At 31.2% G+C, this 25505-nt stretch overlaps 1 protein-coding gene across 2 annotated transcripts; it reads left to right on the top strand.

Moving 5' to 3' along the window:
* The first annotated feature begins 971 nt into the window (after positions 1 to 971).
* Positions 972 to 23620, top strand: LOC143248975 (uncharacterized). Of its 2 annotated transcripts, none has more exons than XM_076498052.1 (5): positions 972 to 1109; positions 4482 to 4676; positions 9396 to 9462; positions 13524 to 13621; positions 13975 to 23620. In XM_076498052.1, exons 1-5 carry the CDS (start codon positions 1095 to 1097, stop codon positions 14359 to 14361), a joined length of 762 nt encoding a protein of 253 aa, XP_076354167.1. In that variant the 5' UTR covers positions 972 to 1094; the 3' UTR covers positions 14362 to 23620. The 2 variants fall into 2 exon arrangements, with proteins under 2 accessions (XP_076354167.1, XP_076354166.1); XM_076498051.1 differs by having other exon boundaries at positions 1069 to 1214.
* The last annotated feature ends 1885 nt before the right edge of the window (positions 23621 to 25505 follow it).

Below are 25505 nucleotides of genomic sequence, written 5' to 3'. Positions count from 1 at the left end.
GCTACAGAAGCCGATCAAGATTGATTGAGCCCGGCATGGCCAGGGGAGTTAAGGTGTTCGACTCGTAATCCGAGGGTCGTGGGTTCGAAACCCAATCGCACCAAACATGCTCGCCCTTTAAGCCGTGGGGCGTTATAATGTTGCGGCCAATCCCACTTTTTGTTGGTAAAAGAGTAGCCCAAGAGTTAGCGGTGGATGGTGATGATTATCTGCCTTCTCTCTAGTCTTACACTGCTAAATTAGGAACGATTAGCACAGATAGCCTTCGTGTAGTTTTGCGCGAATTTCAAAAACAAACAATCAAGATTGATTAAAGTTGTTATTTGGTATTTCAAGAGTTAGCCAAAATGTGCTGGCCTTGACGTTACATCTTTAACATTTATTTGTTTGGAAATTTTAGGCTAAAGAATGCTTACAAAATAGCTTAAAACCCGATTTTTGACTAACAGAAATATAAAGTTTTCATATATCTAGTGTAAAAATTAGCCTAATTTTTCTGTTCACCTAAGAGAAAAAACGCTCACTCCAAACCATGTCACACTTTTTACTAATGTTTTTTTAACTTTTTTGGGGTCAGCGGCTCGTAGAACGGCTCTGTGTTTGTTTGTCAGTACAAACTTTTAGCTCATAGCTTCGTCATCTCTTGACCAGTTGAAGATCTAATTACACTTTTGGCTTCAGGAGGTGAAACCCTTTCAATCGATGTATTTAACCAAGCCTAAAGTTTCATAAATTAATTTACTCTAATCCTAACTAAAATAATTTCAAATTGGAGCTGAATTGGTAACGAACCTGATAAGTAATAAATTCGAAACGGGTATACGCACTCCACACGCTTTGTTTTGCTGGCGCACAAAAATTTAGCTAATGAAAAGGAAAAGGGTCTCATAGATTAATTTACTTTAATTTTGCCTTAAGGAAGTTCAAGCTCCACGGCTACTGAGAATTCTCTCTTTTTCAAAGTTTGTTTTGGTATAATGAATAAGACGGCAAAAATAAACCTGTAGGTTTGTTGTTCTTAAATTATGTTATGTTATATAAATTTAAGTATCATATAATGTGAATGGAGAGGACGCTTTCATTGGATTGCAAACATGGCAACCGCAGAGGTAAATAATAAACTGAAGAAAAATTTAATATTATCTGTTCAAGATATCAAACTTGAAACAGAAGCTGCTGAACCAGTGCTGGTTAAAATAAATAGTTACGAAGAGGTAAAGTGGAAATTATTGTAATAGTTAAAAGTTACAGTTATTACTTTCAATTTAACAGTAATATCGTGGAGCTTTTGGTTTTCTACTGTGATGTCCACAATATAACTTTACTAATAAAATAATCATTGCTGTTAAGCTTGAAATATTTCATTTCAATGTAAAATTATTTTAAAACTTAAGGTGTAACTTTTAAAGAAACAGGAACTGTTCACGTAAGTTTAAGTGTAAAAGATAAACACATATTGTTGCAAATGTATAAGTACATTTTGAAATATGTAAGGAATGTATCAGTGATATTGTGAATAATAAAATAAATGTAACACGATTAACGGGCTAGAAACCCACTGTAATTGTCTACACTATTTTGTATGTTTAATGCTACATCCAGACAGTTAACTTGTGTTATTGATATAATTGATTACATATGAGCATCAATTACACACACAAGTGTAAAATAAAATAATCAGTTAACCAAAATCATGATTAAATTGCTTAATGTTACAAAAATAATTAATTGAAATTGGTGTTTTGAATTATTAATGTTTACAGTTATTCCTACTATCCAAGTTTTGTGAGAATAATTTAGTAGTCAGTATTATATTTTTCTGTGTTTGAATTTATATAAAATTATTTTGCCTTATGTACCATGCATGATATGTTCGTTTTTAATATTCAAAGAAGTTTTCCTTGTTACTTAATACAGTGAGTATAATCATATGAATAAATGAATATTACTATCCAAGTATTACACTGTATGGTAATATTACTATTTGTGTATTTAATATATACTTGTTTGTCTCTTTGAGTATTATGTGACAAGAAAATAAATCATGGGTTTACACCATCTTGTTGCTAGAATACTGACATGTTGAACACATGCTTGTCTCTAATGTGACCCCAATCTTTACAAGGCATTCCCACAGGCAAGTAGTGGAATTTGCTAATTGATTAATTGATAGCTCCATTAATTGATTACATTTGATTAGTCAATTTGCATGATGTTCTTCAAGCCATGGTACACTCAAGCATTAAAAAAATGATTGGTCGATATGCCATCCATATATTGCCCTTCTAGTCAACAGTTCACCACCTCCACTAACAATGAAAAAAAAAGTAAGAGGCTAGTGTTGCTAGAGAATTATGTCTCTTCAAATCAGCAGTTCAGAGCCATCAAAAACAAACTATCGACCAGTTGTATTTCCTCTAGAGTTACATAGTTTTCATGGGTTAGGGAATCCAGGAGAAGTCAGTGAATTTTATATTTTGCTTTTTTGGCCAAATAAATGTTACACATTTTTTTTTGGACAAAAACCAGTGAATCTTGTGATTCAGTTATACTCCTAGGACACAAGAAAAGTAAACTATCATTATCTCTAAAAAATAAATAAATTGCATAAAAGTTAATCCTGACACATTTAGGAAATTAGTGTCCATATTTTTTTTGCATAATCATTATTTTGTCTACATTAGTCTTTTTTTGTAATGAAGACATATATAATATATTATGTAAACAGTAGCCTAGATTCCTGCCTGATCAGAGTGTAAGAGCTCTGGACAAGGCTTTGTCTTGCATCCCTTAATATCATGGAAGATTATTTTACTGCAGCCAAAAAGCTCTTAACAAATTACTACTGAGAAAGAAGCTGTTTCCATGATCTAAATTTGGCCTTACAGATTTTAATGCATCAATAAAATAATCCCCATGACTAGTTACAGAAGGATGTATTTGTAGGAATAATTTGAAATGTGCCAAAGAAAAATAAAACAATTTGATTATTTTGTTGAAGTTTAACAGTTTAGAGATAGAGCAAATCTACAGTTTTGGTGAGTTTTTATTTTCATTTCATATCTGTACTTATATTTATTCCATTAATTATCAAAATAAATTAAATGTTATAATAATTATTTAAAATAAAAATTTATCAGTAATTTTATTATCTATTTATCATTAAATAGAATATACATCACTAAACATTGCCTACATCACACAATATCATGATGCATAGTACAGTTTAGGCAGGGTCTGTTGACAGGTGATACCTCAAAGAGACAGTTGTAATATCACCAGTGAAAACTAAGGGAAACATGTATAAAGCAAAATATGTATGGCAGTGTATAATATCAGTACTATGGTACAAATATATTGATTACAATTTTGCTGTTTTCTCTTCACTACTAAACACATAAACTTTCTTTGAATACACAGATTCTATTTACTCCAACATTAAATTCACTATCAAACTTGAAAATAACCAGCAGTGAAATTTTGTTAATATCAACAGTATTAGATCTGACACACTTCATAACCAAAATCCAACATAACAATGCTTACATGGTCATCTATATCCCCTGAAATTTCAAATAAAAAGGTCAATAAACTAATAACCCTCATAAATGCAGCTTCATGACTCTTCATGAAGAAACAACTTATAGAGCATTCTTTTATTCACACCAATAACTCTCCATACAATCACCAAAACAAAAATCTCTTAAGCTCAACTCATGAACAAAACTAATAACCCAAAGAATTATGTGACATTACACTGCAATTTACTGTTTATTTTTGAAAACAATTCAAGTATATAATTCATACTTAGACAAAATTTGCCATTAAATATATAATTCCTGTTGACTTCAAATTCACTTAAAAATTTGGCCATAAAATAAAACTGTTACTCAATAAAAGTTAACATATCTTAACTAAGCTATTAAACAATTGCCAATCAACTGATCTTTGTTCCATACAGTGTATATATATATTTCTGTATCAGTTGCTTGTACTTGGTGGTAACAAAACCTTGTCAAAATGTGGTACATTTGCTAGTTTATTAAACTTTTAATAACATTTTCTTCATTACCTATTCAGTCTCTCTCTAAACTTTAGTGTCCCAAAATGGGTTTCTTGTCATTCATCTTGATAAAAGTATATCAACAGCCTGGAATTTGTACTTGGTCTTACCTTAACACTAGTTTGATGGGGATTATTGTAGTTTATAAGGTTAATTAATATTTTAGATATTTTTGGATTTATTTGTAGGAACTTTACAAATACCATACCTTACTATATGTGTTTATATACTGTGATAAAAATGTGCATTATGTTAACTGTATTTGTTTGCATGTGTAAGTTATCTTTTGTAATTGAACTGCTGTATTTTGTATACCCAAAATTTTGTAAAATATGGCACTCATAACATTTGATACTGCTTCGTGTTTTGAAAACTTTACTACTACTACAATTTATGATAGATACAATTTTATTCTTAGAACAAAGATGAGGCACAGGAGAAAAGAGAAGTTGGGTTTACAGAGGTCTCTTTAGACACAAGTCAGAAAGCAATAAAAAAAACAAAAGTCCCCAAGAGAGTTCTTCATTTTAGCGATGGTGTCTTAGAAGAATACAGCACAGATGATGGAGAAGAAGTTGAAGATGTAACAGATTCTACAGCCTTGCTGGATACAGTAAGCACTATGTTCTTAGTGTTGTTGTAGCTTATGATATTTGAGCCATATTTGAAAAAAATGAAGTTGTCTAGAATGAATGAATAAATTTATTAGGACGAGTTATTCAGTACTGATTTTGTTAGTTAATAAGCAATATCAATCAGCTAGTTAGTTTGTTACTGTGAATATTTAATTCGGAAATCCTCCTAGCTTCTCAATAGATCAACTATCTAATACCTCAAACAACCATCAAAAGGTTTTTGCACATGAACCTTGATTTTAAATGAAACTACCACCCCTACCCATAATAACATGTATTATGCTAATTTATGATGCAGCCAGTATTAGCCTATAACCTTCCACCCATATGAAGGGGACACATTTTCTGTGTGCAAGATTTACCTTGAGCTTTTCTTTATATGCCAAAAGCTCAGTTTTTCCTTAGTACTATAGTGTTTAATCATGTTTTTTTTGCACTAGGAAATACAGAAAGTTTATACTTACTATTTTCAACTCTTAGTTAACATACGAAGTGTTATATTTCTTGATTTTGAGAAAGAAAGATACCAATTTTTAAAATTGATTTGGATTAGATTGTTTTAGTAAAAAGTTACATACTAGGCTATCTACTCAGTATCAGCCATGGAGAATTAAATATTTCAGTTGTACGTACTGACACAAATTATTATGTTTTATTATATTAATTTCATTTAATTTTTTAATTGAAGTACAGTATTTTGGGATATGTGTTTCACATTGTGTGATATGGTTTTTTTTACAGGAATATTCCCCATTGTCATTAATCCAGTGTTGAGGTTTCCATATTTGATTCCAGTTTTTGTCAATATGAAAATAACCAATGCCATAATACCAGAGACATACTAGACTTGCTGAAAAAAAAAAAAGATAATACATAATATTACTACTTTCTGTAAATTATGTTTTGTAGGTATTATTTAATATGATTTCTCATATTTATTCCTTCCACCTCCAAAGTACAACATTTTCTCCAGTTGAGTTGTCCTTTTTTTTTTTTTTAAATGGCAGTTAGAGTTACTCAGACTAAGCAGTGCTACCACCATTTTATATCATGAGGTTGGTTTTGTCCTTTTGTACATTCTTCATCTCATACCCAAAACTTCTGCTAAGGCTGTTTTTGTTTTTAGACATTTTATACCAGCTGTTTTCATGACTTTCCTTTTCACCTGGAAATTTTCCTCCTGTGGATAAAGTAACACCTACCTTTGTTTTTTGCTGCTCTTATAACTTCAGTTTTTTACATTTGTTCTTTTTCTGTCAGTTGCTTTAATGGTCCTCAGGTGATCTTCTTGCATATACTTTGTCATATAAAATTATTTCCCCCCTCTTCCCAGCATGTTAATTGTTGCATTTTTTGCAGATTCTTTCTGTCATTACTCCATGTTTACTCTCAGTTACCACATCCTTCTGAAACTTAAGACTCATTTCTCGTGGCCTGTAGTTGGAAATAGCTCTCTTATTCCTTGAATTCCTTCTCCAATCTTGGGAATTTTCTTCTTCCTCTCCTGCTTGGATCTTTTTTTTTAACCCTCAATCAGCTCTTCTATGTCTTTTTCTTACTCAACTTCTTAGCTTGCTGTCATTTTTTCACTCTTTCCTTTTGAGGTTCTGCATTCTGTACCATTACTCAACTGCATTATTGGGAAAGATTGTATTAACCTGTTCTTTATTCTGCCATATTTTCATCTTCAGATATTGTCCAATTCACTTGCTTGCTTTGTTCTTCAAATTTTCTTTATTGGATACCTGATTTTCTTGAATTAGAATCCTTCAGTTTCATCTTATGAAAATCAAATTAACATTCTTTTCTTCATGTGTATGTGTTTTGGAGAGTCCCTTATTCTGTGGCATTTTCATTGTGTACTTCTTCTAAATAGGCCAGTCATCATGAGGCTTATTGATCAGTTGTTTCTGGAACTACCCCTCATCTTTGATGTTGTGAAGACTATGTTGTTACACTTTGTCCATTTGTGAATTAACTTTGCAGAAAACTTCTAAGAGTATAGATTTTTCTCTCAAGAGTTTTCTTTGTCTTTTAGGACTCCCACTTGTCTGCTTTAAACTAATTCCTCAGAGCTTTCACATGGAGAATATACTTATTGGACCTACATTTCTACTACTATATCGACATTTAGCATTTCCTAGTTCTGCTGTTTTGGTCTTTGATCATTTAGGCGTGCTGGTCAGGCTTCTAAATCATTATTACACTTGTTCCATATTTGATTCATTTGAGGGTCTGTTTCTCCTCACTTACTGGATAGGCTCAACATTCTCCTTTATTTGCAAGACATGTAAGTTCTTGTTTCCAAGGTTTTATATGCATGCAGTTTTGCCTCTCTCAGCTCTTTCATGCCCCTTTTTCTTCTTTTGAATGTTTTCTTAAGTTTCACCTTCAGCAGCTTCTGGTAGATCAGTGTAATATATCCTGAAACCCATCATCTTCTTTCATTTCTCTTCCTCCATCTTTTTACTCCTTACTGTCATGTTGGCTCAAGTGTTTCTACATGACTCAGGAACACTTTTTTATCCAATCTAACCCAGGTTTACACCTGTTTATAGATATTTCTTTAGCTATTTGGTGTGCAATTATGGATACCTTCTCCATTTTTATGTTTGGTCTTCTGTGGATCAAGCTTTTCATATCAATGCCCTTGAGATGTGGGCACTTCTATGGAACTGCCACCATCTTTTGGTATAGTTGTCTGGACATTGTTTTCTTATATTTTGACAACTCTACTGCAGCTTCTTACACCAACCATCAAGGAGGTACTTATCCTTGGAACCCTCCACTTTCTTATTCTTTAGCTCTACTTTTTAGTTCATGACAACAGTACCTGGTTGTTAGTCTTTGGTCTTCTGGGAATTTTACTTAGTGGCAGATATGTGTCTTGCCCAGAATAAATCTTTCTGTGAGGGTAATATTTGTATCTTTTATTGTTTCTGTGAGTTCTTTCACACCTTATGAGTTCTCTTATTGATGCATTTGTGACTTCCCTCTAACCTTCTCTTCAGATTTTCCAAGGGTGATGCCTAATTCACATCACTTCTTGACAAATACCTCCTGTTACCTCTCTTTGTTACCTTCTTCATGATTTATTCTCTTTCACCTCTTGTATTTTTGAGGCCTTTATCTCTTCTGTTTTGAATGTATTTTTTATGTCCAACTTTCCTCAGGTGTTGTACATTTTTATCTTCATATGTGGCTTTTGTCCAGCATTTTCAAGATAGGGTCTTCTCATAAAGTAGCCCATTTTATTGCTCACTTTTGTTGTCCACCTACCTTTGCAATTTATCATTACAAGTGAATGGTTTATCAGTGCTGGCTATTTGCCTCCCATTTCCTCCATGTTTTTTCACTCTTCTTTATCTCACTTTTTTTTTGTCTGGCTTTCCAAGGATGGTCCATCCATTTCTGTACTCCTCAATTAAGTGAAGCATTATCAATGACCTGCCATCTTTGTCTTGGCTATTCACCTTTTCTTTCACCAGTCATTATCAAATTCTCCTAAGACTTTCTAATGTTATCTTCCTTATTCAGTTATACTTCTGATATGTACCTTAATCAGTTGGGTTAAGCAGTTCATCCAATTTCTCTATTTCTATATGAGAGATGATTCCTTTCAGTTTTTTTATGTCATCTCTAGCTAATAAGTAATATTACTGAAAACAAGTAACAGATTTGTAAGATAAGATTTCCCTTTGTTGAATCTTTGTTTGCTTTCATTTATAATATCATATTTGAACATGTGATTTTGCAAAACCTTTTTTAAAGCTGAAATCTTAATCTCACTGAAAAGTTTCTCATTAATTTCACCACTTTTATCTGGTGGTCTCTAACAAATTTTAACTAAGAGCTTTCTCACATTATATCTCATTAATTTGATCAATGTTATTGTTGATCAGTAATAAATTCCAACTGAAAGTTTACTCTCCCTATGTGGACATAGGCACCTACCATCTTTCTTTTGACTCATCACAAATAAAAGACAGAACCTCACATGTCTAATTTTTTACTTTCTACGTAATTTTAAGTAAAATCTTGTCTGGCCCTAGTGCTTTATCCAGATTGGATACAAACTAAATCAAGAGAAGGTTTAGAGATACTGTTACACATTAAGGGAGGGACAGTGCCACTAACTGGGACAAATGAATGTTTACTGTTATATAAGATAAGAAGCCTTTTATTACTGTTATTTTTTCAACTTTGAATAAGTTGCAGTGGCTTTTATTTCTTTTCTGAGTAATATATTTGTAATTTTTATACATACAGCAGGTGAAAGTGATACCACAGTATGATTGTTTTTGATGAAATATATATTCTTTCACAGAGAATTTCATAATTTGTTTAATTTAAATAATTTGGATGTATGATAAGTTAGTATTTTTAGTTCATATTGCCACTGATTCTGTGGATTGTAAACTAATATTTTAGATAAATTTATTTATTTTAATTTTATTACATTAGTGAACAGTTAAAAAGTTATTATTTGAAAAATGTGTATTTTGAGTCACCTATTCACTTTTAATGCATTTATTATGATTAAAAATGTTTGTGCTTTTTTTTTACCAATTATCTGAGTATCTTAAGAAAACAATTGGTAAGAAATGGCAGTAATATTTCTTGTTATGACATGCAGTTTAAATTATGTGGCATACACACTTTTCTTAGCCCTCTGTGGTAATTATTTTTATTTGTAGAAACAAATGGCTTGGATTCCATACTTGTGGTACCTAGCCTGGTGGATGGGAAGTCGAACTTTAGCTGGTAAGTTGCTTCCTGTACTGCATTCTGTCCTTAGCTAGTTAACTGCTTTATTGTGGTACCTTCTATTCTTAGTTGATAACCTACTTCCTTGTGTTACATTCTGTCCTCAGCTGGCAACTGTTTCTTTGTAGCACATTTTGCCCTTAGCTGGTGGGTTGCTTCCTTGTAGTGCATCCTGTCCTTTGCTGCTGGGCTTCTTTTTTAGTCACTCTTCTTATTTAGTCGCCCTAGGAAATTACTACACACACTATATGGGTGAAAAGTCTCATTTAATTCTGAGGCTAACTCAAAGCTAATACTTTTTTTTTTTGTGTATCTCTTTTGTTAGCTGAGCCCTTTTGAAAGATAGAGGTTCATTTGAAGTCCATTTCAGAAGAAAAGAAACTTTAATTTTTGAGAAAGCTTCAAGATTATCAAGTTTTTTAAGTATCATTATCACCTAACCTTATGCATTTGTTGCCTACACATATATATTATATATATATAATACTTTAGTATCACCAATACTTTAGAATTTCAGTTGACAAAAAAAATTACCTAGACTGTTTGATTTCCACAGCTTTATCCTCCCCTTCACTTTGTGCACCAGAGGTTCTCTATCTGTTGGGTACTTGGACTTCCTTGGAACCTCTTATCCCTTGAGTCATGCTTGCATGCTTCTATTACTATAGATTCTATATGATCAATGGATCATCTATTACAACCCCTTTTCTGGAATGTTCCCTCAATCTTTGTGTTTTTTCATGGTCTGAGCACCCTCACATTAATGCCTTTGCCACTTATGACAGTTATAATTACGCTTATTCGGGTCTCCTGTTCTACCTCCATAAGCATTGGCAGTGAATGTGTTCAGTCAGAAATGGTATAGTCTATTCCTTCATGCTTCATCTTGTCCCTCAAGTTTTCTTCTTCATTTAAGACACTTCTTATTGGGTTTATATGAAGTTGCCCTATTGGCTGGCTCAATCATGGTTTTCTTTGCCAAGTCTTCTGACTCACTCTTTTGCTCCCTTCTTTTTCATCCTTATACTTCTCTGTATCATCCAGCCATGTCACCACTCTGGCTTCACACGTGGGGCACGTCCAATTTCTTATAGGGTGATTGGACTCTCTTCACATAGAGCTTTCTTTCTGTCCTGGTCAAAAAGAGTTTCCATCTGTTAAAGAAATACAATGATCAAGATGTTTAGAACTATTTATTCCTATGCTTCAGCTTATAACATTCAGTAAATTGAAATATTCTTTCTTTTTTTCAAATTATGAATAATTCAGTAGCAAATTTTGAAGAGAATTAGTAAGATTTGTTGAAAACAGAATGTAGTGGAAGGGCATTAAATGAGGTGTTCAGTTTATTCCCCATGTGTTAAAATGCTTTGTTGCTATAAGTTATTTTTGCTCAGGGATATGTACTGTGTAAGTGTAGTATTCCACAGAAAGGTCATACAGGAGTAGAACAAAAAATAAAATGGACAATCCTAAGTGAAAAAGTGTCACATGATAGAAAGAAGTGAGCTTGAGAATTTATTTTAAATATTTACTTTTGAAATTAAGAAAAATAACTTGTACAGTATTAATATTAGAATTATAAACCATTTTTTAATCCAAATTTATCGATATACACTGATAATAAAGTTGTTCAATTAAATTTTGAATGTAACTTTGTAGAAAATGCTGTAACATGGGAATGTTCACTCATTGTGCTTGGAAAGGCTAAGAAAAAAATATTTTCAAGTCTTAAAAAAATAAAAGTACTGCCCACAACTATAAATAAGTATAGTAATTTTTTAAGCATATGTATTTTCTGGAGAAATGTTCAAGTAATCTTTATTATTAATGATTGACACATTGTATACAAATACATTTACTTACATACGTTCAAGAAATACTACTCCCATACAAGTGTATACCTCAGAAAGCATGCAAATCGGTAAAAATAATTGCTGAATAGTACATGTAGAATCAGGCTTTATTTATACAAATTTAGTTATTATTTACATATATTAGAAGGAAAAAGTCCTTTTGTGACAAAATAAAAAGCACTAATTGAACATATTAAACTACTGATTTGGAAAACTGACCCATTATAAAAGATGTCTATTGGGTCAGCTATGAACACACTAAATTTATAACACAATAAAATAGGAGGTTTGTGCTGATGAAACATCCTCTTTGAATTTTGTTATATTGAAAAGTCATAAATGTCCTGGTTCTTATAAGATGAAAATCATACAGTCAATACATATTCAAACTATGTTAGGCTTAAAGCTGTTAATTTGACAGGATATTATAATACCTGATACATATATTTTTCTGATGGATATCACTTTGCCTAGATGAACATAAATGTAGTATAGACACAACAGTCTGTACTTTCACTATAAAACATGTCTACCACATTTATAAGACCAAGTTTATAAACACTTTAATTTCCAGTTGGACCTACATTAAAAACATGATAGTCTATATGTTTCAGGTGTGCCAACCTTATAAAAAATTGGCCAATACTTCCATTTTTACTGAACTTTTTTCTAATATTCTTATTCTCTAGGTGAAACCAGCATTCAATTACTGTAGTTAAAAATTTATGAAAAGATTTGTTGTAGCAGTTATCAGTGATCATTTTATAGTGAACAAAACAAACTTAGTTTTTGGATTCTTAAAGAGATGTGTGATAGATTAAGTCATTGTTAATTGTTTTATCTTTATTAATAATATTGAGATTTACTTGTTAATAAAATATACAAACTTTTATAAACACACATTTTGCTTTTTATCATAAAATTCAAATTATTGTCTCAAATCAGTACTTATACTGGACAGATATTTTAATTTTTGATCAACAAATATATGATCAGTTTATATATAGATTACAGTTCTATTTACAAAACAAAATAGGGTTAGAAATATGACTTACGTTTTTGGCTGTTATAAACATTTATCTGAATGTTTTCAGCTTGTACTTTCAAATTTTGTTTTCGAATTTCTGACAGGTAAAATGTAACTTTTATGAATGTATTTCTGTATATATGAAACATAGTTTGGTAAAATCAACAGACACTCAGGTGAGTGTTACTGTATAAAACTTAAAGTTATTTTAATAAATACTTGTTAAATTCTAAGTAGAAATAATTGCTCCAAATTTTATAATTTGCTTGAAATTCAAAATTACATTTAATTGGTATTTTGTTATTTAATCAACATGCTTTTGAGAAGATGCTAAAACATTTGTAAAACCTCCCAATAGGAACTTGATATCAAATAGTTTTTGATGTGCTGATAGTAAATTGGTGTATAATACAAACAATATTCATGTTTTCTAAACATGTTTTAATTCCTAAGGTTGGAATGTACCTAGGTGCTATTGCGAAGTTGAATCCTTTGTTAAGTAGGTGTATATCGTCAGTGTTTAATTGTCTGTCGGATCTGTTAATTATGAGGTTAGTTAACGATTTGTCGTGTTGATGTATTTTCTGTTGTTTGCATCTTAGTTTTCTAGTTTTTTGTTGTGGCAGATCTTTTTGTCCCTGCCATTCCTAGTGTTGATTTGGTTTATGTTTCATTGTATAAGTTCGTAAATCTCTGGTTTAATGCAGCATGCCAGTTGATGGTCTAGGTTCATTTTTTGTTTCTGTAAGTCATGTAGTTCTTTGTATTTCATGTTCAACATGGCTTTAAGTAGTTTTTTTCTGTAAATTTTGGATAATGTTTATGCATTGATTAAAATTTTTTGATAGTTTTACCTTTACAAAGTTAGGGGTTAGTTGTTCCTTTCTACATTGTTGAATGAAATAGACGTCATTTCTTCTAGAAGACCTAGACACGAGATTTGTAATATTCATGTTTTATTGTACTTTTACATGTAAATAATTATAAATGTATTTAATAAGATTATTTTGCATTTTTTCAGGTAGTGAAGAACATATGATTGTCTGAAATTTATTTTTGTTAATGGACAAACTTGCAGTCTAGTGATATTTTGGATTTTATGAAAGTTAAATTGTATACTTTATACATTTTCTTAACCAAATTTCAACATTATAAACCTTTTAATCTTTTTTCAGGATGTGACTTCCTTGGTGAAAAGCTTGCATATTTCTTTGGAATCACCTCACCAAAGTATCAATATGAATTGGAAGAATACCAGAAAATGTTGGAAGAGGCAAATTTTGTTTTTTATATACTTATTTAATATTTTATTTAATAGCTGTAGTTGAGGTTTTTCTTATCTTGATATTGATAAACACTCAATATTGCAAAAAGTATAAAGTACGTGTATCCTCCAAAATTAAAATATGTTAAAGAAGCAATATTCAAAAGAATAAATTAAATAATCCTACAAAAGATCAAACTAATACAACTGAAATAAAAAAAATAGAATGGAAAGTAAGAATTTCAATAATAAAATATTGTATTTGTTTCAAACGTGAATAGATATATTTTTGGAAACTAGTATAATGATCTGTTTTGATTTCAATTTAAAAGTTGCATAATTGCAAATTATTATTGTTGCAGAAAGAGGAAGAGAAGAAAATAGAAAATACAGAAAATGTTGGCTGGAAGCAAATGGAAGAGCAGCTGAATAGTATTGAAGTCAAACCTCCAGGTAAAAATTCCCTGGAAGATAAGCAGTCCCTTTCTACTTTTGTTGGCAGTATCCCAGTGGATGGACCAAATGTTTTATCAGTAGATAGTGGAGACATCCAGATGACTACCAGAAACACCACTACAGATATCAAATCACAACTATCTGATGATACCTTCTTAACATATGGCACAGAGAACAACATGATTGAAAGTGGTTCTACAACATCCACAACTAATGATTTGGTTTACCAGAGTAGGGGTACTTCAGAAACATCTAAAGTTGATACTCAGCCCCAGGATTGGGAAAGATTTTGAAGTTATTTGGTGAAGTATTTGCACGGAATCTGTATGAAACTGCACTGTGTTCTACTAAAGTTCTAAATAATTTTTAAGACTGTTGTTCTTTTTGTTGTTGTTGTTGCACAGTAGTAACAAAAAAAAAGATTTATAAAGTAAATATGTACATACAGAAGATACTAAATTATTATGTCTAAACAAAGAGTTATTATACTTTAGATATTTTTTGCATGTGATAGAAGTGTTTAAAATTTGAGTTTTATGAAAAGCTTAGGAGAGAAAATAAGAACTGAACAATTGGTTTAGAAGTTTTGAGGAAATTGTGATTCAGGCTATTGAACAGCATGAAGTAATATTAAGCATACGAAATTAACAATATTCCCTATATAGAAGTTAAATATTATAGTACATATGCACCATATGCCTTTCCCATACTGATTTTTCTGCTTTAAATAGACCTGTTAGCTTATGCAAACTCAATACTATGTTTACTGAGACCTCCTTGAAGTGAGTGTGTGTGCTTCTCTTAGGAAAACCACATCGGGCTATCTGCTGTGTCCACCAAGGGGAATCGAACCCCTGATTTTAATGTTGTAAATCCATAGACTTACCACTGTACCAGTGGGGGACCCTTGAAGTGAGACATCAAATATAATATAATTAATAAGTCAAATCAGTTTTGTTATTCATTTTATTATAAGTATTTTTGTTACAAATATTACTATTTGAACATTGAATTTAGAAGGTTTGCAATGTTTTCACCAAAAGCTTCCATGCATGATAAAAACTGATATCAACAAAAATAAAATCTGTTGTTAATAGTGACAATAATTTATATTAACCCAATATAGACAGGCTAGCTAGGTCAGTTTAACTTTTTAACCACCATGTGAATATGATATTAGACACATAACTCTAAAATGTACTAAGTGTATCTTCGTAAAGTTTAGCAAGTTTTTAGAAAACATTACAAGTTTTTGTATACAAAAAATCAGATGTTTAAGAAAATATTTTTAGAAAAGCCTTTACTGAATCAATTTGAATGAAAGGAAACTTTTATGCTAGGAATAAGAATATTGCTTTTTATATTACAATTTTCATATTTCATTTTCATAACTTCTGTAATCTACTTAATTAAGATCAAAATTTTTTTAGTAAAATTTCATACTGTCTCTTATTTTCTCTACCCTAACACTATCTATAGTAAAATCATCAATGTATAGCAAGTTATATACTTAATAAAATCAAAAACTACTTTTTTACTGTATATTATAACAAACAACAAGAATTATTCTAACATCTTCAGGCCTCTTAACATTTTCACAGCTGCTTTCTTTAATTTTATTAGTTTTTGAACCATATCTAATTTGTATAGAAAAGTGATATAAGTCACGCAGTGAGAGCCTAAAAGTAAACAAACTTATTTCCAAGAAGAGACAAACACCATTATACAGAGAAAGCTATTTTTCCCATGAGTCTTCCTTAGAGACTTGCATGCCACTAGCCTATAGGTAACTCCTACTTAATCTCACAAGTTTTCTTATGAATTGCAGTACTGCATGATGACATTATGTGTGCTCTGTGTTGCTATTTAGCTTGTACTTCTCACTTTCAGGGTTTCCATCTTCAACTCTTATGTTCCCTGGGGTTTCTCTTCCTCCAGGGACAAATCTCCTTCTACCTTTAAAGGTATAGTCTGCCAATTTTTATATCTGGTCTACTCCTCGTAGGAAGTAGTTGCTTGCAGGTGATTTGCATTTCATCCCATAAGATTTGATTCTCTGATTCTCTCACTGCTTGTTTTCAGTGGGTACTCCTTCAAGCTTGCATGTGGACTACTTTGCATAGTTTCTTTTCTCATGCTCTTCACCACCTAGCTGCCTCATATACAGAAGGTTATTCCCTGTCTCAGTTTGCTATCCTACAGTTTATCCACAGTCTTTAGTCAGGTGAGTACTTTCTCTTTTGGTTTATAGCATTTACTGATCAAGTCCTACTGGGTGGCTGGTTGTGCCTCCCAAGGTACATTTACATCCCAAAATTATGCATTGAGCCAGGATATCAGAAGATACTCATACCATTCATCCTGGCTCCATATATTTCAACAGTTGTTATAGGGTATACTGCAAGACCTCAAGGTATCCTCATGGTATATTCTTATATCTGACTACTTGATCCATACTATTTCTATTCCATGAACTATAATGCCTGCTTCCTTGTCTTGTACTTGGTGGCTTTCAAAAGACTTTTCTAGCTAAAACAGGACCTAAGGGGACCTGGGCATTTTCTCTGGGTCTTCCCTCCTTCCTTTTCCTTGAGTGGAGCATTAAGGATTCCAACTACTTACCGTTTCCTAGGTGCTGAGGTGGTGAACCATAGAGAACCCTCACTGATTGGGACCTAGCTGCTGGGGCGAGAACTAGAGGTGCAAATCACTGAGAGGTTGGGTAGTAGAGACATTGTTAGTGTAGCACAGATCACTCATCATATCATTGTACCAACAATGTGGAGAAGCACTTTACATGATATTGTGCCCTCCTTCTGCAGTCTGCATCTGTCCATTAGAGTTAAGATGAGACATTACAAGACTGTGTCCTTCTCCTTTAGACTGTGATTGTTCAGTAGAGTTGAAGTGAGCATGTACCACTGTCCCATGTCTTCCTCCTATAGTTGTGTCTGTTCCACAGAGGTGAAGTGGGCATACGCTATACACATGTGCCCTGCAATCATGTCTGTTCAGTGAAATGAGATAAACACTTAATAACAAATCGTGCTTTCCTCCAGCAGTGTATGACTGTTCAGTCATGTTGACACAAGTATGCCCTATGTTACATACCTTAAGACATAAATTTCTGTACACTCCTCCTGCAACAGGTATCATTCCAATAATGTCTGATGGTAGATTTGAAGTGTGCACCAGGTACAGTCTGAACATGCCCCAACCACACTTGCACATATTAACTGTCCAACCTCTTTGGTGTACTTATTACACCCCTACCCACAACACATGTAGTTTGTTTGCTTTTGTTTTCATCTTCTATACAGGGCAAAGAGTGTATTCTGGAGGAGATGCAGTCTCCCATGTGTGAATGTCACACATCCTTCAGATGAAACAAAACAAAAACTCAACATACTAAGAAACCAAATAAACACAGCCATAAAATTGTGCTAACCAGATAAAATTAACAACGAATTAGACAAAATAAAACAATACTTCATCAAAATTAATAAGTTTTGTCCACAAACCGTAGAAAACATCATACACACACACCTAGACAAAAAGCAAAATCAACTATACTTCATCAACATCAATAAGTTTCCTCCACAAACAGTAGAAAACATCATACACACACACCTAGACAAAAAGCAAAATCAACTAACAAAAGTAAATATATCCCATGAATTAAAAAATCACGAAACCATATACTGCTGCATACCATATATTCCCGATATCAGCAGAAAAATAACCAACATTTGGCAAAAACTAGTAACAAAATATGGCATTCCAGTTAATACCAAATTTATTCAAAAACCAGGCACAAAACTAAGGTCTGTACTCTGTAAAAACTACACTGACAAACACCACACCAACATTATTTATAAAATACAATGTGATAACTGCCACGACTTCTATATTGGAGAAACAAGTAGAAACATGGAAACCAGATTCAGAGAACATAAAAAAAGTTATCTTCACATGTGTTTGAACACTGCAAATCAAATAAACACAACATAACCATAGAAAACACCCAAATAATAAATAAAGAAACAAACATACACAAATGCAAAATTAAAGAAGCCTTACTTATACGACAACTCAAGCCCAAAATAAACCAATACAAAGGAACACCTTTATACTTATATTAATAAATATAATCAAACATCTAAGTAAGCACGCCCTCTACATTCCTACACTCAGTTACACAACCCCATTCAAACATGTGGTCAGCTATTGATCATTCACCTCTTTCTTTTGTGAACCTGACAATGACCGAAGGTCGAAATGTTGTTCGCTCCTCTACATAAAAAATTTTCTTGAACCAAACCAGCCATTTTTACATATATATCTTTGTAAAATAAGTTTATCTTAATAAATGTCTCACCAATACCTCTACCACTTTTATGTGGGATTCTAACTTTCCATGCAAAGAGGGGTGTATTTTCTCAGAAGCTAACATTTTACTTACCTGAAACTGTATTTCTAATAGATATTGACTTCTATACACACTTCACACCCTCATCTCCACTTCCAGTGCATCTTAGACATACTTGTTTCATCAGTAATGGAAATTCATGAGTGCAAAAGCACAGAGACAGTTAATGTGCAGAGAGGACATTATAATGTTTTATAATAACATTAATATACAGTAGTGCAATTCCTGAGAAAACTCATGAGGTGGAAATAATTGCCTAAAAGGTAGTGGCATGCAGTTCTCTAAGACAGGAAAATTTAACTTTTTGTGTGAGAAGGTAAGCATCTGTTGGAAATACATTTTCATTTAAGAAAAATGTTAAAATTACTTCATGAGATGGCAGTCTGATCCAATAGAGATCATGGGAATATTTCAATTTAATTTTACTCATTCAAATCTTCTTATCTAACCTAATAAGTTTCTGATTTTTGTTTCAGTTGCTTTTATAAATAAAAGTGTATACCAATAAACAAAAAATAACATAAAAGACAAAAAATCAGCACTTTAGCCTCAAGGCCTTTTTGTTTTCTTATTATCCAAAAATATTTCTTGTAGCTATCGAACATATGTTCTGGAACATGTTCTAAAACTACTATAAATTAATAGGCTTTATAACTAACCTATATATATATATATTTTTTAATTCCATTATTCCTTAGAGCAACATCTTTTGTTTAAACGTACCATAATTTCCTCCCAGGTTATTGGCTTCAACTTCTAGAACAAAATATATAACTGTCTGATTCATTTAGTTTACAATAGGTTCTTTCTATTAGTTATAAAAATGTCAAATAACAGTGTCAGAGAGAAATATTGACCTTTTATACTAGACAGAAAATATGGGAAGGATATATCATGTGTGTTGAACAAAAGTAGTGATATGTCATTAAAGGAAGAAGATTAAAGTAGAAATGTTACATTTTTATTATAAATACCTGTACTGTGTTTTTCTGATTGATTTCAAAATTTTAAACCCTTATAAGGAAAGAGAAAAAAAATTCAGTAAATTAGAATTCAAAGCACCACCATATCATGGACTAAGAGATGCAAATTAAAGAATTTATTAAATATTTCCTTTTGAAATTAAAACTTAGATAATACAAAAACTGGAATGTTTTGATACCATGTTTATTAACATACAATGGTAATAAAACAGTTTAATTACTGACGTATGCATTTTAACCCTTTCATGTCCATTGAGGTTAATATATAATGTTTTGTTAAGTGGTTTTCAGTTAGCTTACACCTATTACTAATACTGGGATATAAGAAAAAAGCAGTGAAACAAATAAACCCCTAAAATATAAGACAACTGAATATTAAATACCTGTAGCTGACATGAAATTTAATTAAAATCATTTTGTGCTTAAACAAACAACTTTGATTTTTAGTGGTTAAAGCTTGCCAAATTTCTTCTTCTAAGGACGGCATGGCCAGGTGGTTAAGGCACTTGACTCATCATTTGAGGGTTGCGGGTTTGAATCCCCATCATACTAAACATGCACATCCTTTCAGCCATGGGGCCATTATAATGTGGTCAATCCAACTATTTGTTGGTAAAAGAGTAGCCCAAGGGTTGGTAGTAGGTGGTGATGACCAGCTGCCTTCCATCTAGTCTTACACTGCTAAATTATGGACAACTAGTGCAGATAGCCCTTGTGTACCTTTGCACAAAATTCAAAACAAACAAACAATCTTTTTCTAGTTAGATAGTATGTTAGCAGTGCCTTAATAATTGTTGAATTTGTGATTTATTTTGTTTGTTTTCTAATCTTACAAATCAATCAAGTTTAATTATTTAAATAGAAGAAGTGAAGATATCTACAAGTGAAGAGATATCAGGTTATAGCAGCAATCTTGGATTAACCATAATTTATAACTGATGATGTAATTTTTCCAAACTTTAGGTGATGAATTTCAGTGTATATAAGTATCATTGTCTATATATATGTATAATGTGAGTATTTGTGTGGATTGAAGTTACATATCGAACGTTATTATTTATGTGTGTTTCAAATCAGTATTTAAAAAATATACATAATCTCACATGGTGAGCTAGATAAGCTTCGGCATAACAACAGTTAAAGCTATAAAAAAAAGTTTATCCTAAACTCAATATTAAATTAGGTCTAGGTCCTGCAAATATACATTATGTAAATTTATTTTAAGGGTTCAAGTTTACATATTCTAATTAATTAAAGGCTAAGAAAAAGTATTTTGAGAAAACATTACAAGCTAAAATTATTTACAGAGGAAAATAATATCAAACGTAAAGAGATACTTGGATAACCACTAGCGTAGATGAGGCTTCTACTGTTTGATAAGTTAGTAGAATTATTGGATGCAGGTCTTATGTGTATTAATATAAGCATTACATTATTATCTTTATATAAATCTAATATGCAAAGACTCTGAAGTAACACCAAAGCCCAATAAGTCTTTAATACTTTTTTCATTAAGTTAAACATAACGATACTCATCTACAAAAAAACCTGATCTTTTACTTTCAGTATGTTCTGTACTTACTTCCTTAATGATCAGCTTAGAGCTAATCTGAAAAGCAAAATAGCCACTGTCATTAAAAAATTGAAACTGATTTTGGTTGTTATGTTATACTTTGAGAAGTTATCTCTCAATATCTATGCTCCTCTGTACTGCCATCTACTGTGAATTAAAATTACAAAATTTAACTAATATAAAAAATGAAAATACTTATGAACAACGTTTTTGTTTCTGAAAGTGTATACTGGTAACTTTTTTTGCTTACTGATGTTTACAATAGGTGCATAACTTCAATACTACCTAATGAAATACAAGTCTCTGTTACAAACCAACCCAACGTGTGATATATATTTAAAGATCCAGCTGTGTTTGACACACAGTACTGTATTACACATTTCTGTGCATTTTACTGCTATGTATTTTAGACATTTAAGGGCAGTTTTATTACAACTCTAAATACAGTAAATACTATTTAAATGCATAACACTACAAAACAATACACAAGCTCTGATTGACTTTTAAGTTTCACTTCAACAAACTGTTTTAATGTATGAATCTAGACATAGGTCTGTAGGGAAAGTTAATATTTCTGAGATGGTTGTTTTTATGTACAGTATTAATCTCGTATGATGTAATAATTAGTTGCTATAAAATGTTATAATTACAATTATAAATATGCACCTTTAGATTTGAGTAAACATTGAATAAGTTACCTGTATCTTGGGTCTGAAAGTCATCTAATACTATTTTTATATTAGTAGAGAACTGCATTTAAATTATCTTCACAGAATCTCATCGTTACATTACACAAAAATTCCAGCTTTACTCTCACAAGGTTTTGACCAGTAAGCAAAATTTTCTTAATCATTTGACTTGTATAATTAAAAAAAGAGTAATTCTTTGTATTGTTGGCTACTGTTGAGGAATGTGTAGTGTCACTCACGATACTAATCTTAAAATCATGTTACAAAACATATAATAGCATCTTACATTGATGTACAACATATTTTCAAAGTAGGGTCTCATTAATGTTGTGTAATTTATGTTCAAAACATGCTTACATCAGTCTATCTTGTGTAATATTTTAAAGTTTGTTACAATGGAAACACATGCAAGATATAGTGTCCAGTATTCAACTAATGTGATAAAAATACTGTTTCTCTTACTCTCAAAACAATGTTTTAATGATGCTTTTTGACAAAAACAAACTTATTTTTAAACTTACCATCTGTGCCTTACTGCATTTTTTTTAATTGACTGTAATAAAAAACTTTTCATTGTATCTTTTCTCAGGTAATTGTAGTTTAACATCATTTTTTTATAAGTTGAGGATCTCTTTTTGTACCAGAGCAGATAATGTAATAATTTTATTATTATTTTTTAAAGCATAAAAATGACACCAAATGTCTTTGAAATTTATAAAATATGAAGAAAATCTCTAAGATCTCAGAAATGTAAAATTAGAATGTAGATTTTGTTAGTTTACATATATCATTAAAACATGTTTATGTTTAAGTTTTAAATTGCCACTGAATGTTCTGTTAAAATACAGGATATCCACAAACAATGACCTTGATTCATCATATGACACCCAGGCTGTTGACAGATTTGGGCAATTAGTAGGTTTATACATTAGCTATTGACAAATTTGAACAATTGGCATATTTTTATACATTATGTTTAATAACAAGTTTGAACAGTGAATGGATTTACACAATATGGTTAATAGCAATTTTGACCAATTTCTGAATTCATATTCCTTTGATTACTTGAAAGTTCTGCCAATTGATGGATTTACATAGTCATAGTATGGATTTAATGACAGTTTTAACTAATAGTGGATATACATCATTAATTTGATAACAGATTTGGTTAATATGTTTAATAATAATTTTGGCTATTTTGTGAATGCATGGTGTATGTTCAGTAACTTTTTGGCCAGTTCATAGACGCACATCACATATTTACAGATCTGTGACAGATATTTTAGACATAACAACATATCTTTCTTTTAGGTGCTCTCTCCTCTCATGATCAAATATGTTGGGTTTATTCTTTTTTCTGTTGGATTTTTACACTGCAAGTTTCTGCACAATGCCATATTTATGATTGTGTGTTTTAGGGGATAGCTATAGAAATCTTGTGTGGATATAACAAATACTTTATTAAACACGCATGAAACTCAATGGTATTCAAGTAACCAAGTGTTTTGAAGTGCAGACACCCGGTATTATTCTCATTATTTACAAGCATGTATGACTGATAGTTGTACTGTTGATTAGTATATAGTTAATATATCGTTTATCAGTTGATGTAAACGTGTTTTATGTTAATATGCTAAGAACTTTTGTCATTGATTGCAATTTTATAAGTAAATGTATCTCTTAAACACACATTTTAAAAGAACCTCTAAATGGCTTTTGGTACAAAAATTACACCAGAATTTCATAATTTAAACTTTTGTAGTGAAATAATGTTTGTTCATCAACCCAAAAAATGTTATTGTTTAAAATGAAAGAATCGTTTTCAAACTGAAATTGTTCTTGATAAATGACAGTCATTAAAGAATTGAATCATGTGAATGTTGTTGTTTCTTGTGAAATTTGGTTTTTCAATAATTTTATGTTTTAGACTTTGTCTCATGTGATATCCCACACTTCAAAGTTTCCTCTGGTAGTAATATTTTATGTTACATAAAATACATAAATATATTTAAAAGAAAATTAACCTCCAAGTCATACCACCTTATACAATTCTCTGCACTACCTCATCAGTGGGGTATGACTCTTATCTCAGGGGAAAAAAAAATAAGAACTTGTGCAAAGTGAATGTAAGCTTTCTTTTATGACCACTGTGATATATAACTTTAAATTTAGCTAATGATTAAAGTAAACTTATGATAGGCATTTCCTATTTAGAAGGATACTCACTGCAGAAAGTCTGCACAAAAAATTATTAAAATATGTGTTCCTAATATACCTGAATAAAGATATATATTATTTTTTCTAATTAGATAACAGTAAAACCTAGTTGTTTTTGACTACCACACTTCCCTCTCTCTTCATCTAAAAGCTTTACTTGGCTTTAACACTAAAAATGAACTTTAAATATTTAAGAATTTAACTTAGTTATGGATTTCTTGATCATACTCTTAGATGCTGCAGAAGATTTCATGACACTGACTCATGCACAGTGTAAAAACATTACAAAATGAAAAGTTTCAATAAAATCAAATCAGAATTAGAAATGTGTGCAAAAATCAAATGTAATGCAAAAAAGAATGAATGCAAAGTGAACTACAACAGAATTAGATAAAATATGAATAAATAACAGAGGTGCTATGCATAATAAACTTAAAATCATGTAGAAATAGTGAGCTAAACAAAAATAAAATGAACACGTAGTGCAAGCCTGTACATTATACAGAATAAGTGACTTAAAATCTGGAAAAAAAAATAAATGAAATTGAACAGGAAAATTGTATTAAATTAAAATAAAATATATTAACAAACATAAAGAAAACACAGGATGAGTAAAAAATGTAACATTCAAAATGAAACATAAAATACATACAGGAAAAAAGTATGACCAACTACCTTCAAAAAAAAAGGTAGAACTTAATGAAAAATAACAACAGCTTGAGACCAGTTCAGAAATAAATCTAATTCAAAATCAAACTGTACTGGTTTAAATAAAGGAAAATATAAAAATCAAAAGTCAGGATTAACTTATAAATAAAACATATTTCAAACCACACAAAATTTGGTGTTACTCAGAAATAGGGGTATAAAATTTATCATAAGTCAACCAAAAAGTAAGATCTGGGAAGTCTGCAGTAAAACATTCTTCAACAGTTTCCAGAATGCCAGGAATTTTCAAAGTAGTTAAAACCAACAATTAATGCACTGGATCACAATTAACAGTCTTGGCTCTCCTAATTATATGTATCCAGAGAGTATCATTTTACAGAAAGTTTATTACAACCAATTTTATAAATCAAGTGAGTGTCACTCAGTAGCTCAAAAAATAAAGATTATAAGTTTCAGTTGTTCATTCATCAGTTATGTAACTGCTTCATAACTTAGCAGCTATCACATCATGTCTTGTAGAAATTCTATTTTTAACCAACATTTAGTAACCTGGAAAGTAAAGAATAATCCTTTATATTCATTGAATTGACAGTCATCCACCTGTCTTAACTGTTGGTTAATTTGTTAATTTCAGCCATATCAGTAGGATGTTAATGGCAAAGTAGCAAATCTCATCTCACAATTTGTCATTCACTCTCTCATAGACTATCAAAAGTGTGTGACCGTCATCTTATTCCTCAGCAACTGAATTCAAATTATGCAATATAAGTGCTCTAATCTTCATCATATTAATCTGCTCATCCACCTTTAACTCTTACGAGTAAACAACTCTTGTGAGGCTTATTACTGACAGAGCTACCACTTGATGAAGCACAGT

The sequence above is a fragment of the Tachypleus tridentatus genome, chromosome 4, assembly GCF_004210375.1.
Source record: "Tachypleus tridentatus isolate NWPU-2018 chromosome 4, ASM421037v1, whole genome shotgun sequence".
In the NCBI taxonomy this organism is placed as follows: Eukaryota; Metazoa; Arthropoda; class Merostomata; order Xiphosura; family Limulidae; genus Tachypleus; species Tachypleus tridentatus.
This window is presented reverse-complemented; position numbering and strand designations above follow the sequence as displayed.